This window comes from Sarcophilus harrisii, chromosome 5, assembly GCF_902635505.1.
Source record: "Sarcophilus harrisii chromosome 5, mSarHar1.11, whole genome shotgun sequence".
Lineage (NCBI taxonomy): Eukaryota > Metazoa > Chordata > Mammalia > Dasyuromorphia > Dasyuridae > Sarcophilus > Sarcophilus harrisii.
Window position 1 is genome coordinate 72,723,105 of NC_045430.1, and position 22,774 is coordinate 72,745,878.

At 34.0% G+C, this 22,774-nt stretch overlaps 1 protein-coding gene across 6 annotated transcripts in view; it reads left to right on the plus strand.

Moving 5' to 3' along the window:
- GRIP1 (glutamate receptor interacting protein 1) overlaps positions 1 to 22,774 on the plus strand; it is a 773,529-nt gene that overhangs the window by 590,645 nt on the left and 160,110 nt on the right. For all 6 annotated transcript variants that reach the window (XM_031938371.1, XM_031938365.1, XM_031938368.1 and 3 more), the window contains exons 6-7: positions 2,273 to 2,348; positions 3,928 to 4,073. In XM_031938371.1, the coding sequence (XP_031794231.1) occupies positions 2,273 to 2,348; positions 3,928 to 4,073 (222 nt within the window). The remainder of the gene's footprint in view (positions 1 to 2,272; positions 2,349 to 3,927; positions 4,074 to 22,774) is intronic.

Here is a 22,774-nt window from a genome sequence, read left to right on the forward strand (position 1 = left end):
ATTAAAAAAAATAAACAAAATAACGAATATTTATTTAATCTTTATAATTCTAGGTGTAGATTTTGGTGTAAACTCTAACACCTGTGAGACAATATGTTTTAGAAGAAAATCCCTGGCTTAGAAATCAAGAAACCTGATTTTTAATATCAGCTTTAGCATTTATTTGTTTAGTGACCTTAAGCAGGAAACAAAGTAATTGGCTTCTCATTGCTGATTGTATTTAAGCTAAAGTTGTACAACTATTTCTCAAGCATATTGTGGAATTTTCACATCATATAGGAGGCTTTACTTGATATCTTCTAAATTGCCTTCTAACTGGCAATCTTGGGAAAATATTTTTTTAAGTATTAATTTCATTATTTTATATGATATAATATAATTTATTTTCTTAGTGTTTTTAAATTTTTATTCTTTATTTGTTTAAATGTTATTGATATCTTTTTTATATCATTAAATTATAAAAAATATATTTTATTATAAAAATAACACTAAATAAAATGAACATCATTTTATTTTTATTTATTATTTATAAAAGATGATTGTACATGAAACTCAAGACTGTTATTGTATATAGTTTGCTTTTCTCAAAAAAATATGATGAATTAGATTTGAAAGATGTCCTGCTTGATTGGACTTTCTAGACTTTCTTGTCTTCCCTCATTTGCATTTTTTCTTTCTATTTTTTTTTAAATAAAAGATTCCTCAATGATTTCTCTCCTTCCCTTCCTCCTTCTCCGTCTTTGTCCCTCCTACACTATCCACTTTTCCCTTCTCCACTGGGGGGAGAAAGAAAGAAAAATAAATCCCTTGTAACACACACACACATGTATATGTATGTTCAAGGAAAACAAATTACCACATTGTCTGTATCTAAAAAAGCATGTCTTATTTGTCATCTTCAGCTTCTCACTACTCTATAGAGATTGGGCATTATAATTCATCACTGGTCTTTTGGAATTGTGATTAGCCTGTGCATTGATCAAATCTTTTAAAGGCTTGGCTTTTTTTTATAATAATCTCATTTTTGTATAAACTATTTCCCTAGTTCTAATTCATCATTCTATATCAGTTTATGTAGGTCTTCACAGGTTTCTGTGAAATCAACCATTTCAGCAACACATAGGGTGCAATAATGCTCCATTACATTCATATGCAATTATTTGTTCAACTGTTCTCTGATAGATGGGCATCCATAGTTTCCAGTTCTTTGCCACTATAATAAGATTTCCAAAATGTATTTTTATGCATATGGATCTTTTTCTTCTTTCTTTGATCTTTTTGAGATATAGGTTTCTCTTAATGGTATTGCAGGGTCCAAAGGGGAAATAGTTACAAAATGATTTCCAGAATTGCTAGGAAAATTCACAGCTCCACTAATAATTCACTAGTGTGCCTGTTTTCCTATAATTCCTCTAACATTTGTTATTTTCCATTTTTGTCAATTTTGTTAGTCTCTGTGGTATGAGGTAGAATCTCTGAGTTACTTTGCATTTCTCATTAGAGATTAGCATGGAATTTTTTCCTTGGAAAACTATTTCATTCGACTATATAACTATTTGAAAATGGCTTTTGTTCTTATAAAATTGAATTAATTATGTGTACATGGGTGTTTCTTCAATGTTTCTTATCATACGTATATAAAAGTTCTTCTGAATCTCTCATTGAAAAAACATTTTCTATTTTTTGCTACATTTTTACTTGTAAAAAACTTTCTAATATTGTTTTATCAAAATTATCCATTTTGTTCTCTATGATTCTTTCCATCTATTGTTTGAACTATATGAACTCATTTTGTATCCATAGATCTAAAAGGTAATTTCTTTCTTGCTTCTCTAATGTTTTTAGTAATGTCCCCCTCCCTTTATGTATAAGTCATGTATCTATTGAGAGTTTATTTGGGTTTGTGGGGTGAGGTATTGCTCTATACCTAATTTCTGCCAGACTGTTTTACAATTTTTCTAGCAATTTCCCCCAAATAATCATTTTACTTCCTAATATGACCCTACCTCACTCAGAGAGGTATAAGAATAAAAAAAGAGGGAGAAGGAAAACAAATCTTTTAAAACCAAACTAATACAACAGTAAGGTTTGACAGTATAGCTCTAGTTTTATAAACATCATATTTATGGAGTTTTTTTTTTTTAAACAGCTTCCAAAATGTTTATCTCCTCAAATAAATACTTCCACTTTTCAGCTTGCATGTTGGAAAGGAACTTTAAAAGCCACAAAAGAGAAAAAAAATTTTTACCATTTTTTTCTTTTTCTTTCTTAGGTGGAGCACACGATGACAGAAATAAATCTCGTCCTGTTGTAATAACATGTGTTCGACCTGGAGGGCCTGCTGACAGGTAAAATTCATCTTTTTCTGTAGCTTTCTGGATAGATAGATAGAGAGAATGAGGTAGATCATTTGGCATTGAGATTGTTAAATTTCTTACAAGATTTAAGATAAACAAATTTGCAATTTTTAAATTGCATGTTTGTTTGTAAGACTACATTAGAAGTATATGAAGTAGAAATGTTTTTTTTTTAGATAATATAGAATGCTCTTGCTCTTTTCTATGTTCAAAAAGATATACTTCTCATAATAAGCCTTGGAGATAATCAAAATATTTAAATTACGATAATTTGCTTTCATTTTAAGCAATGAATGTTTGTTTCTGTTTGTTGCCACCCAGATCAACAAACTGTTATCAATAACTTTGAATAAGTCATTCTGAAGGATATTATGGAATCAATATAAAAAAAGTTTGGTGATTAACAGTTATATGAAAAAACTTTCTACCCCAGAATGGATTTGAAGTGACATTTTTAAAAAAATGAATCAGGGAAGACCAAAATAGGAAGATTTTTATTTGCTGATTTCTATCTTATTCTGAGAAATGTTCACTTTTGACAAAGTCACATCTGAGTAAAGATTTGTCTGTTTTCCCTTTGCTTTTTCCTTTTTGAAGAGTGTGTGTACGTGTGTGTCTGTCTGCGTGTCTGTATCTGTGTCTGTGTCTTTTTCTGGAGAAAATGATAATACTTTCATTTTTGCTGTTCCAAGTTGGGTTGGACACAAAAGGACATTTAAGTTATGTATATCCTGGGAGATATTAGATTAAGGACCTCAAATCTAATCTTCTAAAGTTTTAAAAGTGAAAAATCAAATGCCAAGAACGGAAGGTGAAAATCATCAAATGGAAATTATGAAGACCCCTTTTTCATTCTTCATAGATTTTTATATTTGCCATTTTCTCTAGAAATTCATCTACTTACCAGATCCTCATATCTTATTTATTCTGTCACTTGGGATGGAGTCTGACATTGAAGATGCTAACCTAGGTGCTATTTTTAGTAATATTATTGAAGGGTCTTTCCCTAATATTGGCAAAAATGGAACAATTAAATTAGGATAAGAATGTTTGTCCCTCTTCCCTCAGCTATATAAGGCTGAATTAATTTCACGATTGCCAAATGGCACTATTAAACAGTAGAGAAATTTGCAGCTCAGGGAAATTTTTAAGCAGCTCTCTTTATCCTACTTAGATTCACTAGAAGTCAAAGAAATCAAATATACAACCTTTTCTGCTCACTTCCCCTGGGTAGGTAGGTTAGTGGTTATTTCTCTGACTTACCATAAATCATTTCCAGATGCTAGGCAGTGAAGCTAAAAGGGGAAAATATTCTTGGGGTGTCCCAAGTTGTTATCTATGAGTAACTGGGCTATTTGATAATGAATAGTTATTATTCTCCTCTTTTTAAAACTTTAAATAATAGTAATTTCACCTTGCTTAACATTCTTAGTGTCAGAATTGATGCTTTAAAATAAATGCAAATGGAATTGACGGCAGAAAGTACGTGAGGCAACAGCTTTAAGTAAGTGAATCAATGCCCAACCCTATTAGGTTAAATTAATAAAGACTTATTTTAATCCCCCTTTAGAGAAGGCACAATCAAAGCTGGTGACAGGCTGCTGAGTGTGGATGGAATCAGGCTTGCTGGTAACACACACGCTGAAGCAATGAGTATTCTCAAACAGTGTGGGCAGGAAGCGACGCTGGTGATAGAATATGATGTCTCAGTAATGGGTATGTATGTATGTTGAAATTCTAAAAGTATATTCCCTAAGCTATCTGTGATATGTTACCATCCATCCATGATAAACCACTTTGGAATTAATTATGACCTTCCTGTAGCAAATAGGTTCTCCTCGGTACTATATCATTAATCTTTTTGGGTTCAGGAGGAGGTGAAGGCGATTTTATAGTAATTTCAAATCCTAAGATTGATAGGATCTATAATAAGGTTTTGCTGTATCTGTGTGGTTCTCTCTGGCTTGTAAGCACTTTGCTCCCCGCCTTCCTCAGATCATTAAAAGGGGGATTGTTAACACAGAGCACAGCACCTCTGTCCATTTACAAGAATGAGAAGTGGAAATAAGGAGCATATTCTGTGGATGCTGTGAATATGGAAAAAAAAAAATCAGGACCTATGTTTTCATATTTAGCCAGGGAATATCACCCCTCCTATGCAAAGGCAGCAATAATGGCCATCCCTGTAATCAGACTGAGATTTAAGGGAAAATGCATAAACATATATCATCTTTCAAGTGCAGTATATCCAGGTCTACTTCTCACATCTCTAATAAAGCTGGTTCTGATAGAGATGTTAGCAACGGAGAGAAAAGCTAAGACTAAGGATTTGTATAATGTGGAGTGGAAAAGAAAAATTACCCAAGGTGAATTAGAACCTGAAATTGGACCTAAATCAAAGAGTAAATGCACTCACAAGTTTCAGGCTGTAACATGTGACCTAAATCCACTAAGCAGGTTTTACTGCAATGAAATGTAACAGAAAAGGGGAGCCGTACATTACAAATGGCAGACTCCTTTATTTTCCACTCTGGGTGATTCATGTGGAATGGGGTTTCCTGAAAGTATCCTAATCTATCTTGTGGGCCAGATGTCTTATAGAAGCATCAGATTTCCTAAATGGCTTAAAGTATATGAGATTTGAAGAGTTTTCAACAGGATAAATGGTACGGTTTCCTCTTCACAAGTGAAGTTCAGGATGGAAATTTCTCCTTCCTTTAAAAATGGATAATCTTTAAATTAATATATACCACAATTCAAAAATTCCAGGATGCTTCTCAACCTCTGCAAAAAAAATAAAAAGAGAGGGAGATAACAAGGGAAGAAAGGAAGAAGAGAAAGATAGTTATAGGGGGTAGAGAGGAAAATGAACATATATTTGAACATATAACTATTTATTTCCAAATGAAAAACAATTTCAATAACAAAATTCCTACTAGAATAAAGGTTATGTAAGGGTAATTTGTTATTAATGGAGGCTCACCTGAGTTCCTGCATTTTAACTTGATGGGATCATTGATTCTAAAATATGTAGATAGGTATAGTTTTTTGCAATCATTTATCTTTTGTAGGATGTTGGGGTTCTTTAATTACTCCCTGATCCTGGTCCTCACCCTCATGTGGATAGATTTGTTTTTTCTCAGTTCTTCCCTTCAGGCATTGCCATGGATGTGATTCCCCAACCCTATGTCCCCACAAATGAGATAATATTTGTAGAACATTTAGCACAATTCCTGGCACATAGTAGGTATTATATGTAAAGGGCTGAAACTCTTGAGTCGATACACTTGAGATCAGACAACTGAGCACTTAAGGCTAATTACCGATTGGACCATACTCTATAAGTATATGTTTGGAAAATGACCCTTCTCACTATTCTGTGCTGGCTCGATAATTGGTGTATACAGAGACTTGTAGGAGGGACTAGGGGGTGTAGTAAGACTAGCCAGGGTCACTTTTGGGCGGGAGATGAAGAGGAGAGGTCGTGGAGATTCTGCATCCATTCAATTCACTTTTACCCCTAAAGACCAAGAATAAAGACCAAGGACTTTTGCTTATCCTGACTCTGACTGATTCTAAGATATCAAGGGAGCTAATGCGGTCTTCACAATTATATTCCTTTTTCTCTTGGTCCCCCATCTCCTATGATGGGGAGGTTGGAGTTCTTTAACCTACTTTGGAAGAGAACTTACTACATGTCCTCTCATCAGAGTTTTGCTGGTTGAGGTACCTAGTTCTTTCTTTTGTCGAATAATTAGACTGAATGTTTTTCCTGCTTTAAGGGAACTATACTAATACATTTCTTTAAAGATCTCTGATTAATCTTGAATTCCTATGTGGTGAAAAAGAAAATCCCCGTGATTAGAAAGAGAATGTCTGTGTGTGAGAGACAGACAGATAGAGACAGACAGACAGACAAACAGACACATACAGAGAGAGAGAGAGAGAGAGAGATGGTTGACCATAGCCTCTTATTTTGTTGCTTTCTTTAATCTCTCCAAACACACACATACACAAACACAAGAGTGATATTGTAGAGGAAATAGTTTCTTTTTGAAATCTATGGTCAATCTAGAAAATGAATAGACTTGAAAAAGAAATAAAGAATGACATATAGGCTTAGTGAGTGAGCCAAAGTCAAATCAAATCAAAGGTGCAAACAAAGGTAGGAATATTCCCATGGTAGTTCTTAGCAATACAGGCTAACTATGGTCTCTTCTATTAGGAACTTAGAATTCTCTCTCCGAGTTCAAAGTCAGCCCATAACAGAAGGGCAGGTGCTGAAAAGTAACTGCTTTTACATCCTTTTCTCTCTTGGCTACATTGCAGAAAGCTGCCTTTCTTCCCCCAGAACACTGATCATTTTTTACTTGGGGAGATTACCACTTTCTTTTACCTTTAGGAGAAGAGGAGAAAATCCTTTACGATAATTGTTCAAAGCTCCCATTCCTTGGATCAGAGCACACTAGTCTAGACCCACAGGCATTAGTATTATTATGTAAATTCCTTGGGTGCTGCAGATGGTTAGAAAGGATGGGTGAATATGGAGTAACAGTGCCTACCTCTCACTAAGCTGTGTAGTTTTGGGTCAGTCACTTAGTTTGCCCAAGTTATCTGTAAAATGGGAATGATAATACTTGGTCTCCCATTATCATGGTGTTTATGTATCAAATAAGGATGTGAAAATGCTTTTTAAGTAATAAATATATATATATACTATATGGGTTGACAAAATTTATCTAACACTCATTGCGACCATTTGTACATTGTTGTTGTTCAGTCATACCTGACTTTTCGTGACCTAGTTGTCTCTAAGCTAAACAGAGATTAAGTGACTTGCTTAGGATCCCACAGCTAATAAATGTCTGATTTGAACTCCAGTGTTCCTGATTCTAAGCCCAGCATTCTATCCACCGAACCATCTGGCTGCCTATATACATAATAGTATGCTTTTGTATATAATAGATTATTAATAAATAAATGCTTGTTGAACTGAATTTTGCCTTGAAGACACTTGGGATTTTAAAATTTTAATAAAACATCATGCTATTGACCTCTAAGATAGTCTTGAATAGAAGGAAGATGCTAAATAGATCTGTTGTTTTAAGCCCTGACTTTTATTTCACTCCTAAGTTTAAGCCTTTCTGAATGTCTTGGGACATGTCTACTTTTTCTCTATTAGCTCCTCATTATCAAACCATATGTTAATTATTTTTGTTATTACTCCTAGTGAGGCTTCCTAGTGTCGGTGAGAGTTGGATGTGAAAGTATGTAAGGAAACTTATCTTCTGGTAACCAACTTGTGATATTGATGACTGAGCAAGCATAGGGATATTTAAAGCACCATTTCTAGTATTCCAAAAACTAGATTTCATGTTCATGATTTAGATATCCTAATTCCAACACATGTATTACAAGGGCTCATAGCTAGCATGTGACTTGAGGACAAGAAGAAAAAAATAGAAATTGTTATTTTCAGTGGCCATGGTTCCCTGTACTTATATTGATTCTAGTATAATTAGACATAAAATGGAAGACAAATGCCATTCAAGGCTTGAAACAGCAGTTTTAGGTAGCACCTTCCCTCTTGGAAACTTTTCTTAAACCCAAGAACATAAAACTCCCAGATGCATTGAGATATTTAAGGCTCTACTAGCCTTAATCATAATGTATAATGTCCATAATTCCTAATAAAAATTTTTTTGAAGAGTCTTCTCTCTTCGTATTTACTTCCCCTTAAGATTTCACACAAAATTACACATAATCATAAAGGAAGGATGAGATGCAACAGAGCTGAATAATTAAATTTCTGTAACTATATTTAAATATAATTAAATGTCAGTAGCATTTTTGAAGGGCTGGTGACAACCTGGAGAGTTTCCAAAGAAGACAGTCCGGAATGGCTAGGGGCCTTAAAACTCTGACATATGAGGAACTGTTCAGGGAATACTAGAGTTAAGACCTAAAGGTGGTATTAAGCATATAGTATTTAGATATATGAAAGGCTGTCATGTGAAAGATGAATTAAAGATAGAATTGTTTTATGTGGTTCCAGAGGAACATTTGCCTAACAGAGGAATAGTAGGCAAGCTGTTGACCAGGGATGAAATATATCTATCAAGATCTGATTTAAAAAAAAAAACTTATTTGCCTAGCGTTTTAATTTATAAATCATGCAAAAGGGAAAGAATTTAGGAGGAAAGGCTGGTGCAGTATGTTAATAAAATATGGGCATATGAGAAAATCTGGAAACCAAGGTGAGTTTTGAGGTGAAGATTAGAGAAGGGAGAAATAAAAGCAAATTGTCATTAGCACTACAGACCCTCAGAAGGAGTTTAGGGAACAAATCTCAAGTTGAGAATAGGCATAATGTACTAGTAATGAATGACTTCAATTATTCAAACTTCTGCTGGAATATTCCCTCCCCACCCTGTCTCTGCCTTTCCTTCTCCCTGTTCTCCCTCCTCTTCCTCTTTTCTCCCTCTCTCCATCCCCTTCCCATTCTCTTTCTCTTTCCTTCTTTCTCTCTCTCTCCTCCTTTTCTCCTCTTCTCTTCTCTCTCTCTCTTACTCTCTAATCCTTCCTCCTTTCTTTCCTCTCTTTTTCCTCTTTCCCAAATCTGAGAAGCTATAAATTTCTTCTCTTGTTCCAATGATAATTTCATCCTCCAAAAGGTAGAGGAAAAAATGAAAGAATATGCTCTTCTGGACCTATTCTCATCAGTGACTAAAAACTAGTTACTGTATAAAAGTGCAGTGATTGGATGAGATGGCCCTAAGAATTTTAAGATGGTTCCTCAGTCTTAAAATTTATGATAGAAGGAATTTATCCATAATCTGATTATATCTTAGGCTGAAACTGGATCTTTTGTAGGATTCCATGACCCAAAATTTACAAAAGTCTGCCCGGGAGGATTAGCTCTCAAGAATGAAATTCTGAAGATACATAAAGGGAAGTATTTCTAATGAAAAAATGAGGGAGCTATCTAAAGAGAATAATATAGAAAAATAGGAAACATTATCTAACTTAGATTTTAAAAAGACATTTCAAGTTCAAATATCACAGAATGGATTCAATCATCAAAAGCAAATGACTGTCCTTTTGAAAAATAATATCTGGATTAATAAGCTAGAAGCTTATTGCTGAGCTGAAGATAGAATTCTAAAAACAACAGAAAGAGGCTTGTTGTTAGCTATATTGGATAAAATAGTCATATCCTAGTAGGGATATGTCGTGAAATGGTGATAACTGACAACGTAGAAAAAAGAACTATACAATTCTATTCATTTCAAAACTTCAGTTCTGTTCTATAATAATAAGAAAAATCTTTGGGCTATAAAGGAAAAACTAACTAAACCCAAGAGAAATGAAGAGTTAGTAAGAGAATACTCCCTTCATAACTCCAAGGAAATCAGACTAAGTGACTGTTAAGAATTGGTTGATTTAATTCTTGAGAGCCTGTCAACAATCTTTAGAAAGATCATGGAAAATGGGAGATTCTTAAAGACTATAGAAGAACAAATGTTTTCCTGATCTTCAGAAATAGGAAGAGTACAATCTTTACACTATAGATCATTAAGCTTTACTGATTCCTGGAAAATTCTTAAAGGAATCATTAGGAACCCTATAAAAGGAAAAATTCAAGAGTCAATGTGGCTTCATCAAGAACAGATCATATTAGGTTAACCTTATTTACTTTTTTTGGGAGGGCAGGGTAATAAGACTATGGTCATTCAGGGAAATTCTGCATATATAACATACGCAGATTTTAACAAAACATTTCATGCATTTCCTCATGCTCTCTTTGTGGGAGAAGTAGAAAGAATTGGTCTAGTGAGAAAGAAATAGGTGATAAAAAGATTAATTAGGTAGATACATAGTTTGTTGAAAAGAAGTAGAGTAGTTGGTAACAATTGAGGTCACTTGGTGTTTAAGACCTCCCAGTGTAATGCATAAGAGCGCTTGATTCTAGACTAGAATATCTACTAGACACTGGCAGATTTTCCAAACTTAACATTTTAATCAGTGCCTTGGATGAAGGCAAAAAATAATCTTTTATCAGAATATCTAGCATCTCGGAGGAGAGTCAGGATACAGAAAAGCTTGAGAGTGATTTACCTGAAAAATATCTGGGAATTTCAGCTAACTATTCCTTAGTTGTTATTACTTTTTCCTTCCTCGAATTATACATATACACACGAAGGTGTATATACACATATGTGTGTATAGACATATATGTCTATATATATTTAACACATAATAAATATGTAATATATTTATACAAAATTATATATTATAGATGTATGATATACATATTACATATATATTTATATATGTATATATATATATATATTTATAATTATGTAAGTGTTGAATTTCTACCAGGATAGAACAAAGAACTTTTTTATTGTATACTTAGCACAGTGTCTTATTAAGAGAAGCATAATATTCAAGACTACAAAGAAGATAATGTCCTGGTAAAACTATATCTGGGCAGCTAGGTGGTATAATGAAATGAGCACTGGGCTTGGAGTCAGAAAGAATCATCTTCATGACTTCAAACCTGGTCTTAGATACTGAATGACCCTGGTCAAGTCAAATAATCCTGTTTCTCTCAGTTACTCGGGTATAAAAAGAAGGAAATGGCAAACCACTCTACTATCTGAGAAAATCCCAAATGGGATCACAAAGTGTCAGATATGGCTGAAATGCCTCAACAACAATAGCAAAAAAAGGACTATATCTGGAATCCTATAGTAACTTGGAGGGTTGGGAACACACATTTTATTTTTTTATTTTATTTAATAGCCTTTTATTTACAGGTTATATGCATGGGTAACTTTACAGCATTAAGAACACACATTTTATAAAGGACATTGATAGACCAACCACAGCTCCATGAGATTCATGATAAGACATACTACTCAGCTCCAGTTAAAGAGGAAAACTGAAACTTTTGGGGGGATAGCGGGGCAGGACATAGCCACTGCATGATTTTTTGCTTGACTATACGTGTATATAATGGGTTTTGTATTTCTTATTTTCTCAGTTGGGAGAGGGAAAAGCAGTAGGTAGAAATAATATAGATCTGATAATAATTTTTTAAAATTGCTATTGTAATTTGTAATTACAAGCTATTGTAAAATCATTTGAAGGTATTGAGAATGTTTAGCCTAAAGAAAAGGAAACTTAGAGGAAAACTTGATATAAAAAATCTGTAACTATTTAAAAAGTATCACATATAAGATAGATTAAATTTGCTGTTTGTCCTTAGATGGTAGAATTAGCAGCAAGGGATAGTTTGATGCAGAAAATTTTGATGTAAAATCCTGCCAACAGTTACTTTTGTTTCAAAGTGGAATAGACATCTTCAGGAGGTACAATAGTTGGTTCCTCTGTCTTACAGAGCTTTCAGGTAAAAGACTAGAGGAATCCTTGTCAGATATAATGTAGGAGCGATTTTTGTTCACAGGTAGATTGAACTAGGTAGCAGTATGGCTCATTTGAACTCTTAGATGGGTAATTCCTTTGATTTGATGGGAGTTTGAGGAAAGCAGATAGTGCCCCAATGAAAGGAAGTCAATTGGAGCTGCCTAGCTATGATGTGTACTGCCTTGGGATGTAATAAGTTCCTCATCAATGGAGGGAAAAAAACGGCTAAGAATATTATTAAGGCAATTCCTTTATTAATCTCTAACTCCTTTTTGTACCCTCAGATTCCATATACATTCAGAATAATTTGCCACTGTCAATTAAATAAATCTGGTCTTGGGGTTTTAAATTATGAATTATTACTGTTTTGGATTTTAAAGAGGCTATCTCAGGAAGGCAGTTCTTAGACATAGAGCTTCAATAGAAGGTAAATTTGAATTAGAAATTGGAAAAACTTTAGAGTCAATGCTGTTGTGAGCATATGAACAAGATTGTGACTGAAGTGTCATAGTTCCCAGGAGCAATCTTGAGAGGCAGAGATCAAGTAGAGATAAATAGTGGTATTTGTAGTAGGACAGTTACCTTTTCTACCAAAGGTTCCATTTTTTTCAATGTCTTATTGAAAAATCCCTGCCAACAAATTGTATAATTGAAAAAAGAAACACCTTTACTCTCTCAAATGTGTTGTTTATCTCTAGAAAAACATGTAAGCCTGAAGTAAAAAGCTAAATGTGTGTTGGGCTGAGAATTTCTAGGCCCTGAATTCGTAACAAAGAATTGTTTTAAAATAGTAGCTATGGTTAGCTGCCAAAGGCTTAGTTCCTGAACCATATCATTTCTTTTTTGTAATGAAACAAACTGACAGGTGCCTTTTACTGATGAAGAAGGTTTGATTCTTTTTTTTTTTAATGAGGAATAAGAACATTTATTTTAGCCCAGTGGGGGCTAATCCTTCTTCACAAGAAAATTTAATCTAGGGTGCATTAGTGTTCATCTTGGTGAGAGTCTCAATAGCCCTGACTAAGTTAAACCATCTGCCTGTAAATTCAGTTTTCTTATTGATAAGAAAATACAATCAAAGTCTTTTCAAAGTGGATAAAAAAAATAGCAGACAAGATAATCAATTTGGTGATATACATGGGAGATTCTTTTCCTAGAATATCAATGCTTTCTGTTTCAATACTAAAAACATAGGCAGATTATTCAGGAGGCTTTTTACTAGGCCTAAAGAGACCCATGTTGAAGTGAAGCACTTTCTCTGGGTCCATTCACTCTCTAGAATTGACTTTTTTGTGTGTGTGTGTGTGGTTCCCAGGGCCTTACACAGCAAGAGAAGCAGGATTGCTTCCTTCTCTTAAATTTTTCTCTTCACTTCCAACATTAGGATCTGGACTCAATCACTTTGAGGGAGAAAAACAGTTATTAACAGAGTAGGGTGAGAAATAGGACACAGACTGCAATTTTCATGTGAGTCAGAATTAAGATAAATGGCTTAGTAGCTAGAGCATTGGGCCTAAAGCCAGGAAAGCCTCATTTTAAATTCAGTCTCAAACACTATGTGATTCTAGGCAAGCGCTTCACCTCTGTCTGCCTTAGTTTCCTGAACTGCGTGTGTGTGTGTGTGTGTGTGTGTGTGTGTGTGTGTTTGTGTATGTATGAATGTATATATATATATATATATCTGAACTCCTAACTTCATTCTATCTGCTGTACCACTTAGCTACTTAGTCCAACATATACATGAAACAATTCTGTAGTATTACCAAGTGGTCATCTAAACTTTATTAGGATACCTAAAGCTATTCTACTTTTTGACAGCTTTAGTTGTTAAAAAAATTTTTTTTAACGCCAAACTTAAATATGATTATTTGCAATTTCTAAGCCATTATTCCTGAGTCTGCCCTCTGGAACCAAACAAAATATATGTCTAGTCTCTCCTTCTTTTGACAGCTCTTCAGAAATTTTGAACACAGCGTTCATGTTCTCCCTGAGCCTTGCATCCTCCAGGCTAAATATGCCCAAGGTCATTTAACCAATCCTCATATGACATGAATTCAAGCTCCTTAACCATCCTGGTATCCCTTCTCTCTACTCTCTCCAGCTTATCCTATTGCCTATCCATGGAGGTCAGGCAATCTCTTCTCTCTCTCTCACACACACACACCATGGCTGTCTTCACTGGGGAATAGGATGTAGTAGGGATGATGATATAGCTACTTCACTGACTCACTGCTCCCTTTTTCTTGGTTTGGCAAACAGAAGATTTTGTCTGATTCTTCTAGGGGCATTTTCCTCTGGCATCCAAGGTATTTCCCCTTATCCTAACAAATAAATCATATTTCTTATTTGCATTATTTATTTAATGTTTTTCTCCAGTTACATTCAAAACAATTTTTCACATTTGTTTTTAGAATTTTTGAATTCTAGATTATCTTCTTTATCTCCATACACATTTAAGAAACCACTTGTGAAGTTATGCAAAACATTTCTATAAAAGTCAAGTTGTGAAAAAATATAGATCTCTCACCCTAATGAAAATAAAAATCCTCAAGAAAAAACAGAGAGAAAGAGAGAGAGAGAGAGAGAGAGAGAGAGAGATGCTTCAATATCCATTCAGATACAATCAGTTCTTTCTTTGGGTATGGATAGGATTTTTCATCATAAGTCCTTCAGAGTGGTCGTGGATGATTGTACTACTAAAAATAGAAAAGTCATTCACAGCTGGTCATCCCAGAACATTGCTATTACATTGTGTACAGCACATTTCATTTTGCTTGAGTTCATGGAGGACTTTTCAGGTTTTTTTTTTTTTCTTGAGAGCATCCTGCTCATCAGTTCCCATAGAACAGTAATATTCTATTATAAACACACACCACAATTTATTGAGCCATTCCCCAATTGATGGGCATCCCTTCAATTTCCTATTTTTTGCCCTGGGAAGAAAGATGCTATGAACATATAGGTCATTTTCCTTTTTTCTGAATCTCTTTTGGTATTTAGGCCAAGAAGTATCAATTTATAGCCTTTTGGGCAAAGATAATATCTTTTGATCATTTATCAATTGGTTCATGGCTCTCACATTTCTTATTTGGAAATGCCAAACTCAAACACACTAAAACTAAATAGGATAATTTTTATTTTTATTGAAGTACTTTGAATAAAAACATATTGATATCATATTTGCAGTGTTTAATAAAGAAACATTTATTTTTTAGCTTTCAGAAATCCAAATTTAATACTAATCTAATCACTAACCAGTGTCTTTACAGTTGAAAATGAGTTTAGCATATTTACAGTCTTCTGGGGAAAGAATATTGAAATAGGCATAAAAATGTCTAGATTCTAGCCTCTTCCTATGATATTAGTTTCTTAATCTCAGAATAACAGGTCCTTCCATCTTTAACATAAGAAAAATTATATTTACTCTTCCCTCCTCGTAAGATTGTGAAAATTATGAAGTGTTTTGAACTTTATTTTAAAAAAAATTACAAAGGAAGTCAAGTATTATTATTTGGCCAGAATTGTAATCATTTTATTTTAAGTAGAGCTACATAGATACATGGAAAAATGGTTCCTTAACTTTTAGGAAATCTGAAAGGTATATTAAATGTACAAAGGAAATATATTGGGGGAAAAGATTTTTAAAATCCAAAGATTCATTCATCTATTCTTCTACATGTACACATACAGACATATCCACATAGCACTACAAGGAAAAACAAGATGAGAAGCGTTGGGTGATATCATGGGATTCTAGGTTTAGAGTATAAAAATCTAGATTCACATTCTGCCTCAGACACCAGTTATATGACCATTAGGAAATCAATTTCTCACTTATGGCCTCAGTTTACTCTTCTGTAATATGAAAATATTTGAATTGCTTAACCTGCAATTATTGTGAGAATACCACTTGGTATTTAACCCTATTATATTTACAATTTAATGTGTATCATGAAAAAAGGAATCAAACTAGGTAGATCAAACTATTACATGTGGGAAAGAGTATTATAACATTTCAGTTATAATCAAATGGTAATTTAACATCTCAGTGATTGAAATATCCACTCAAAGCATGAAATTTAATTATTGAAATTCAATTCTAAATGTCACTGATAGCTTAGAGTAGTATGATGTCAAATTAAGAAAATGTAAAAATAGCAGAATTTTGGGATGAAGCTTCCATTCGTCTTAGAAAATGGGAACTTATAGTGTCTATTAAACAGTTACTTTGGGGGTAAGAGAGACCTGAATTCAAATTCAGCCTCAGTTCCTTACTAGCTCTATGATTCTGGACAAAATATTTAACCTCTTTTGCTCAGTTCCTTCATTTATAAAATGAGAGTGATATCTACTTCCCAGAATGAGCATTCCTTTTACTAATACAGATTGCAGCCCATATGTGAGTTAATAAATAAGTCCTAGAATACGTAAAGAACCTGTGACTTGCCCAAGCTTACATAGCTAGACATGTTAAAGGTAGGATTTGAATACAAATGTTCCTGATTCTCAGCTTTCTGTTAACAACATTATGTTGTTTCTCAATAAATATCATAAACTAGCAAGCTCAAAGTGTTTTTGTTCATTAAAGAGAATATGCAGAGACCTTAATCTTTATCCATTTACTGATTTCTGCTCTCTCTTGGTTAAAGGATCCATTTTGTATCAAAAGATTTGTTGCTATCTCAAAATCAGCCAAACTGTTTCCTAATAATTTCATTGTAAATTAATAAAACAGAATAGCACAAAATCCTGTTTACATTTTCAGATGAATTATCTCACCCACAAGAAGCCTTTTAGTGGGCAAGGCCCAGGTTATTATCCTCATTTACAGATGAAAAAAGTGAAATTGTAAGAATTTAAATGACTTGGGGAAGCCAAATGGTCCAGTGGATAGAGTACCAGCCATGAAATCAGAAGGACCCGAGTTCAAATATGGTCTCAGACACTTAACACTTCCCAGCAATGTGACTCTGGGCAAGTCACTAAATCCCATTTGCCTCAATTCCTCCCCCCACCAAAAAAAAAAAAAAGAATTTAAATGACTTACCCAAGCTCACTTGACAAGTTGGAACTTCTGATTCTAGGTCAGAACTGTAACCAAAACAGCTTTGCTTTAGAAATTCTAATAAGGTACACAGTAACAGCAACATCATATGATGATCAACTAGAATTTAGCTCTTCTCAACAATACAGTGATCCAAGATAATACCAAAATAACTATGATAGACAATGCCATCTGTATTCAGAGAAAGAACTATGGAATCCAAATGCAGACTAAAGCATACTATTTTTACTTTTTTTTAATTTGTTTTTTGTTTTATATTTCTCATGGTTTTTCCCTTTGTTCTGATTCTTTTTTTGCAACATGAACAATATAGAAATATGTTTAACATAATTGTCACATGTATAACCTATATCAGATTGCTTGTTGCCATGGGGAATGGGAAGGGAAATGAGGGAGAGAGAAAAATTTGGAACTCAAAATCTTACAAAAATAAATGTTGAAAACTATCTTATATGTAATTGTAAAAAAGAAAATACTATTAAGTGGAAAAAATGCCAATATCTTCCCAAGAGGAGTGGGGAGGAGCATGGCTTCCTCATCATTATGGTCCAGAGACTATCTTTATGACCTTCAATCTGTTACCAATCAGGGAAGTGATACCAACATGCAAGTAAATTGGGTGTGAGGGAAGAAGGGCCGTGCAAAGTCAACAGCCTCACTTTCTCCTCTGGTGCCATCTGGATCCAGGGACCAGATATGAATCAATATAACTGTAGATGGCTTTGGATGCACTGAAGGCTAGTCTTCTTCTAAAGGTGGTCCCTTTTTTTAGTACTTTCTCCAGAACTGACTGTGTCATCTCTTATATTCACTGACTTAAAGGGTCACCAGGGGGAAGCAGGGGGAGTCTTCCCCATTGCCTCTTAGAGACTCTCATGCTACCATCAGCACTGAGCAGCTATCTCCCCTCTTCTAAAGTTCACATCATTGTGCCCAGATCTTTTTTGTTGTCATGTACAGAAATCCCTCCTCATCAAGTCTCTCTTCCACCCAATAAATGTAGTCATTTTTTCAACTCCAATTCTTTCCTCTTTGAAAGACCCTGGCAGCCAATTTCCTCAACTTCTTCAACTCCCATGATCTTTGAATCTCAAGCACATTAGAGGTGTCACACCTTGGGTACTCTCCAACTCCCATTTTCCCAGCCTCATTCCCAACAAATTGCATTTGTTCTGGGAACTGAAATTCCACTTCCAGGTCAGCCCTCATTTTATTGTTTTTGCCAGTATTAAGGCTTCATCTAGGACAGGACTCTTAAATCTCTTTTTTGTTCTATGAACCTTCTTGACAGTCTGGCAAAGTTTCTGTACCCCTTCTCAGAACAATGTTTTTAGTATGAAATAAAAAGAAAACAAATTACATCAGTTATAGTTATCAAAATATATTTTAAACAACAACAAGTTCTTGAGCCTTGGTTTTAGAATGTCCAACCTAAGGAGAAGCTATAAGCCTCACTCTGCAAAATCCACAGTGATGGGAAAGAGAATATTCTCACCACCACATTAAAAAATATGAATGAAAAACAAATATTGTCTGTCCCTGTGATTTCTCTGATGTAGGGAAATCTCATTGAAGGAATCCTCTCTAATCAATAATTTATAATCATAGGTAACTGACATGCTTAGGATCATACAGTAAGTATGTACCAGAGATGGCAATTGAACAGAATTTTATATGATTCCAAGACTGGTTTTCTATTTACCAAGCCAAACTACCTCTCATATGTATGTGTCTATGTATAAGTGAATATGTGTATATATACAATCATACCAATGTATATTTAATATTCATATTAAAGTATATAGATAGCTATACGTGTCTCTCTTTACATATATGTTTCTATACATATATATTCTTGCAAATATTTATTAAACAACTACTGTGAACCAAGCACGGTCTAAGTGCTACAAATTCAGAGGAAGGTTAAAATGTCATCTGCCCTTATGTTGCCCACAGTCTAACAAATTTAGACTAGTGTGTACCTATGATCTGTGTAGTTTGTGGTTCAGTCATTTTTGGTCATGTCTGACTCTGAACCTATTTAGGGTTTTCTTGGCAGAGATACTGGTTTGGTTTACCATTTCCTTCTCCACTCATTTTACAGATGAGGAAACTGAGGTAAACAGGATTAAGTGACTTGCCCAGGATTGTACTTCTGAGGCCAGATACGAAGTCAGGAAGATAATTATTCTTGACTCTAAACCTAAATTCTATCCATTGTGTTTGTAAAGCTGTCCCTCTCTGTGTATTCAAGTGTACTTGTTTTGTGCATTGTAAACTAACTCTCTCTCTCTCTCTCTCTCTCTCTCTCTCTCTATATATATATATATATATATATATATATATATATATATATATATATATGTCTTGGACCTGTGCTATAATTGGTCACTAAACATAGTCTAGAATTTAGTAGCAGGTAAATGACAGATATACTGGCAGATAGATGACAAATTACATTTGGAAAGATAAATGTCAGTTATTATTATCATTATCATTATTATTTTTATTTTTGTCATTGTCATCAGTCTATTGTCTTTCATTATTATCACTCTGTAGTTTTTCAGTGTTGTTTATGATGTATAGATAGATACTGGAGAAGTGATTTTATACTTGAGTCTTCACTGGAGACCTTTTTGTTACTGGAATATCAGCCTAGGGAACCATGAAGCCCAAAAATCTTTGGCCAGTACTCCCCTTCCCCATTATTACTGTCTGTTTATATACAATACATTCACTCCTACATATACACTCATTTGATCTGACATCAAGGTCCTATTGAAAACATCTCTGACAGGGACAGTTGTTTTTAAATCTATTTAAGCTATTTTTAATCTCTTCAAAAGAAGATCCCAACACCTGCTTGGACCACCTTAACTACTATTGCTGTGTTAATCATAGTGATAGAAAAGCTTCTTCTGAAGCTTGTATCTCTCAACAGCAAATAAAAACTCTTAGGGAGATAGTGAAGAAATCTTTACAGGAATAGGGAGATAGGAACAACTTTTCCAGATAAGTCTCAGTAATTTGATATTTTTCCTCTCGGGTTCATCTCGACACTGACAACATTCTTTCCATTAAGTTACCATTTACTTCTCATTTCTTTTCGAGCCTACATTGATTTCTTTTACATCCTAGGGACACAGTCTAGCACATACTCTGCAGAACTACAAAAGGTCGGTATTCATTTCTGAGCCTCTGGAGCATTTTCTCTGTGTTGCTTGTAGGCTACAATGAGACTGAATCACGTGTACTGGATAATGAATTTAGAGTTGGAATTCATCTGATCAATTAAAACATAAAGAAAGATGAATTTTCAGCTAAAGTTCATTTAGTCCAATTCCTTTATTTTATAAGTGGGGAAACTGAGACCCAGAGAAATGAAGTGACTTATTTAAAGTCACATGAGTAGTAAAGGACAGAACTAGGATTCGAATGTAGGTGTTTGCATGTCCAGTCTGTACCTCAGTAGCATGATAAAGGACTCTAAATGATTTTTTCCCCATTTGACACATAATTAGCATATGTCTAACCCATATAGATGTAAAGGGTCTTGCAGAATGCTTATGTGAAAAAAAATACATAGTATACTTTTTTTTCTCAAAAACCTTACAGATGAGTTGAAAAAACAGGCAAAATAATTAAACAGTTTTAGAAGGAAATAAATAACTGAATGGTAAGAGCACAGGTTTGGGTTAAGAATGGTTATGTTGTTGTTGAATTGTTTTTCAGAATCCTTCAACTCTTTTTGACCTCATTGGGGGTTTCTTGTCAGAGATACTAGAATGGCCTGCTATTTCCTTCTTTAGCTCATTTTACAGATGAGAAAACTGAGGCAAACAGGGTTAAGTGACCTGCTCAGTTAGTATCTGAGACTGAATTTGAACTCAGGAAGATGTCTTCTTGACTTCAAGCCCAACACTCTATCCACTGCACAACCTACCAAGAATGGTATAATTTTCCTCAAAAGTATCAGAAGTTTGCCTTATAAAATATACATTAGGATAGAATATGAAAGAATCTAGGAATTAACTTTGGTCTTTTTTGTTTATCTTGGGTCAAATGAGCATCATAATGTCATCTTCCATTTTATAGGACTTTTTTGTTGTCAAGAATATTTTTCATGTATGTGATTTTATTCGATCCTCTCCCCAGCCCTCTGAAGTGGTAGGTAAGAAATTATCTGCATTGCACAAATGAGGAAACAGGACTGTGCATGTTGGGAGAATGTGAGAGACTGTCTCTGAGTCTCTGCATTCAAAGACTCTTTCTATGAGACTCGGAAATTTATTGCCATTGTTTTTGTTGTTGTTGTTTTTATCCCGAACAAAACAAGACATTTTTAAACAACAATAAAGCAAGTTTTATTTAAAAAGGATATAAGTGGTTTCATGACAACTCTGGCAATGGTTTTTTTTAGGTATTGTGTCAGAATATTGTTCCTTTGCCTTCTATCTCAACATCTTAATAAATTCTTAAATCCTATAGTCCTTTGATGCTTACCAACTCCCCAAAGATTATTTCTCAATATCTCTATTGTATCTTTTCTCCTTGTTTTTAGGCATGCAGCCAAGTTTCCATTGCAATATCATTGCCCACTCTTTCTCCATTTTGGCACATGAAAAACTCTAATAAATTAATATACTGTTATTAAAAGTTCCCTAATTTTTCAAATTTGCATGAGTGTATCCAAAATTAAATTGGATGAAGAGAGAGAAAGAGGTGGGGGAGGGCTAATTCTTTTATCTAAATATACTTTAGAAAAACTTAGAAACCATTGGCTAAACTGCTAGAGAAAATCCTCTTTGCATATTAAGTTCCATAAGGTCGTGTACATTTATGAACTGGCTTTGGAATTACTTTTGCTCTTAGAGTGACTAAGCAGACAAGGTTTCTTGACTTTAGGTCAGAAAGGAGACATTTTTCATGGAGTATTGCTGAACTATGTATTTAATAAGCAGGGATTATGTTTCTCTGCAGTTAAGGGCCTCTTTTCAGCTCTTTATTTCAAAACCAATAAACAGACTGAAGCACTACTCTCCATAATATGACCTGCAAGGCTGTCATTGTGCAGTTAGCAATAGCCCATAGTTCATGACAACCCTATAATTCTGGGTTTTTTTAACTTTTAAAAGATTTATTCATTTAAAAATTAAATACAAACTAGAAAAAAAATTGCTGTGTGCAAGGCAAAATATAAAACAAGGATTCAAAATATAAAGCCACAGATTTTATTTAAAGAAAAGCTGTTTAATAAATATTACACATTGTATTGAGTTAGCCACTTTTCTTTGCTTCCATGTATACTTTTGTTCTCTGCTATGTACTTTTACTTTAATCTTTTTTCTTCCTTCCTCCCTCCTCACACCAAGACAGTATAATTAAGTAGATACATACACATACATACATATACATATACATGTACATAAATATATATATATATAATCATAGACATATATATTTATCTCTGTAAAACTGTAATTTACTTGTTTGTCCTCTGTTTCTCAGGACAACAACATCCTTCATAATCCAAGTTGTTCCATATTTTTCTAAATTCACCAACTCATCATTTCTTGTACCACAGCAATATTCCAACTTTATTCTGTCTAGTAATTTTAAATAGGCTAAAACAATATTGATTAACATGGTTAACTTACAGAATATTTTCCCTCTTTTTCTCTTTTCATTAAATCTATTTTAGCTTCAATTTTGTCTAAAATCAATGATTACTACCCCTGCTTTTTTTTTAACCTAATAAATTCTATTCCTAATCTTGACTATATAAGGGTACCTTTTTATAGTTCCTATTCTTCAGAAAAACGACAATTATTTCCATAATTTCCTCCTTCCTTCCCCTCTCCCCCATAGAAAAGAAAAGGACTTTGAACCTTACATACTCAATATAGTGATGAGAAGAAGC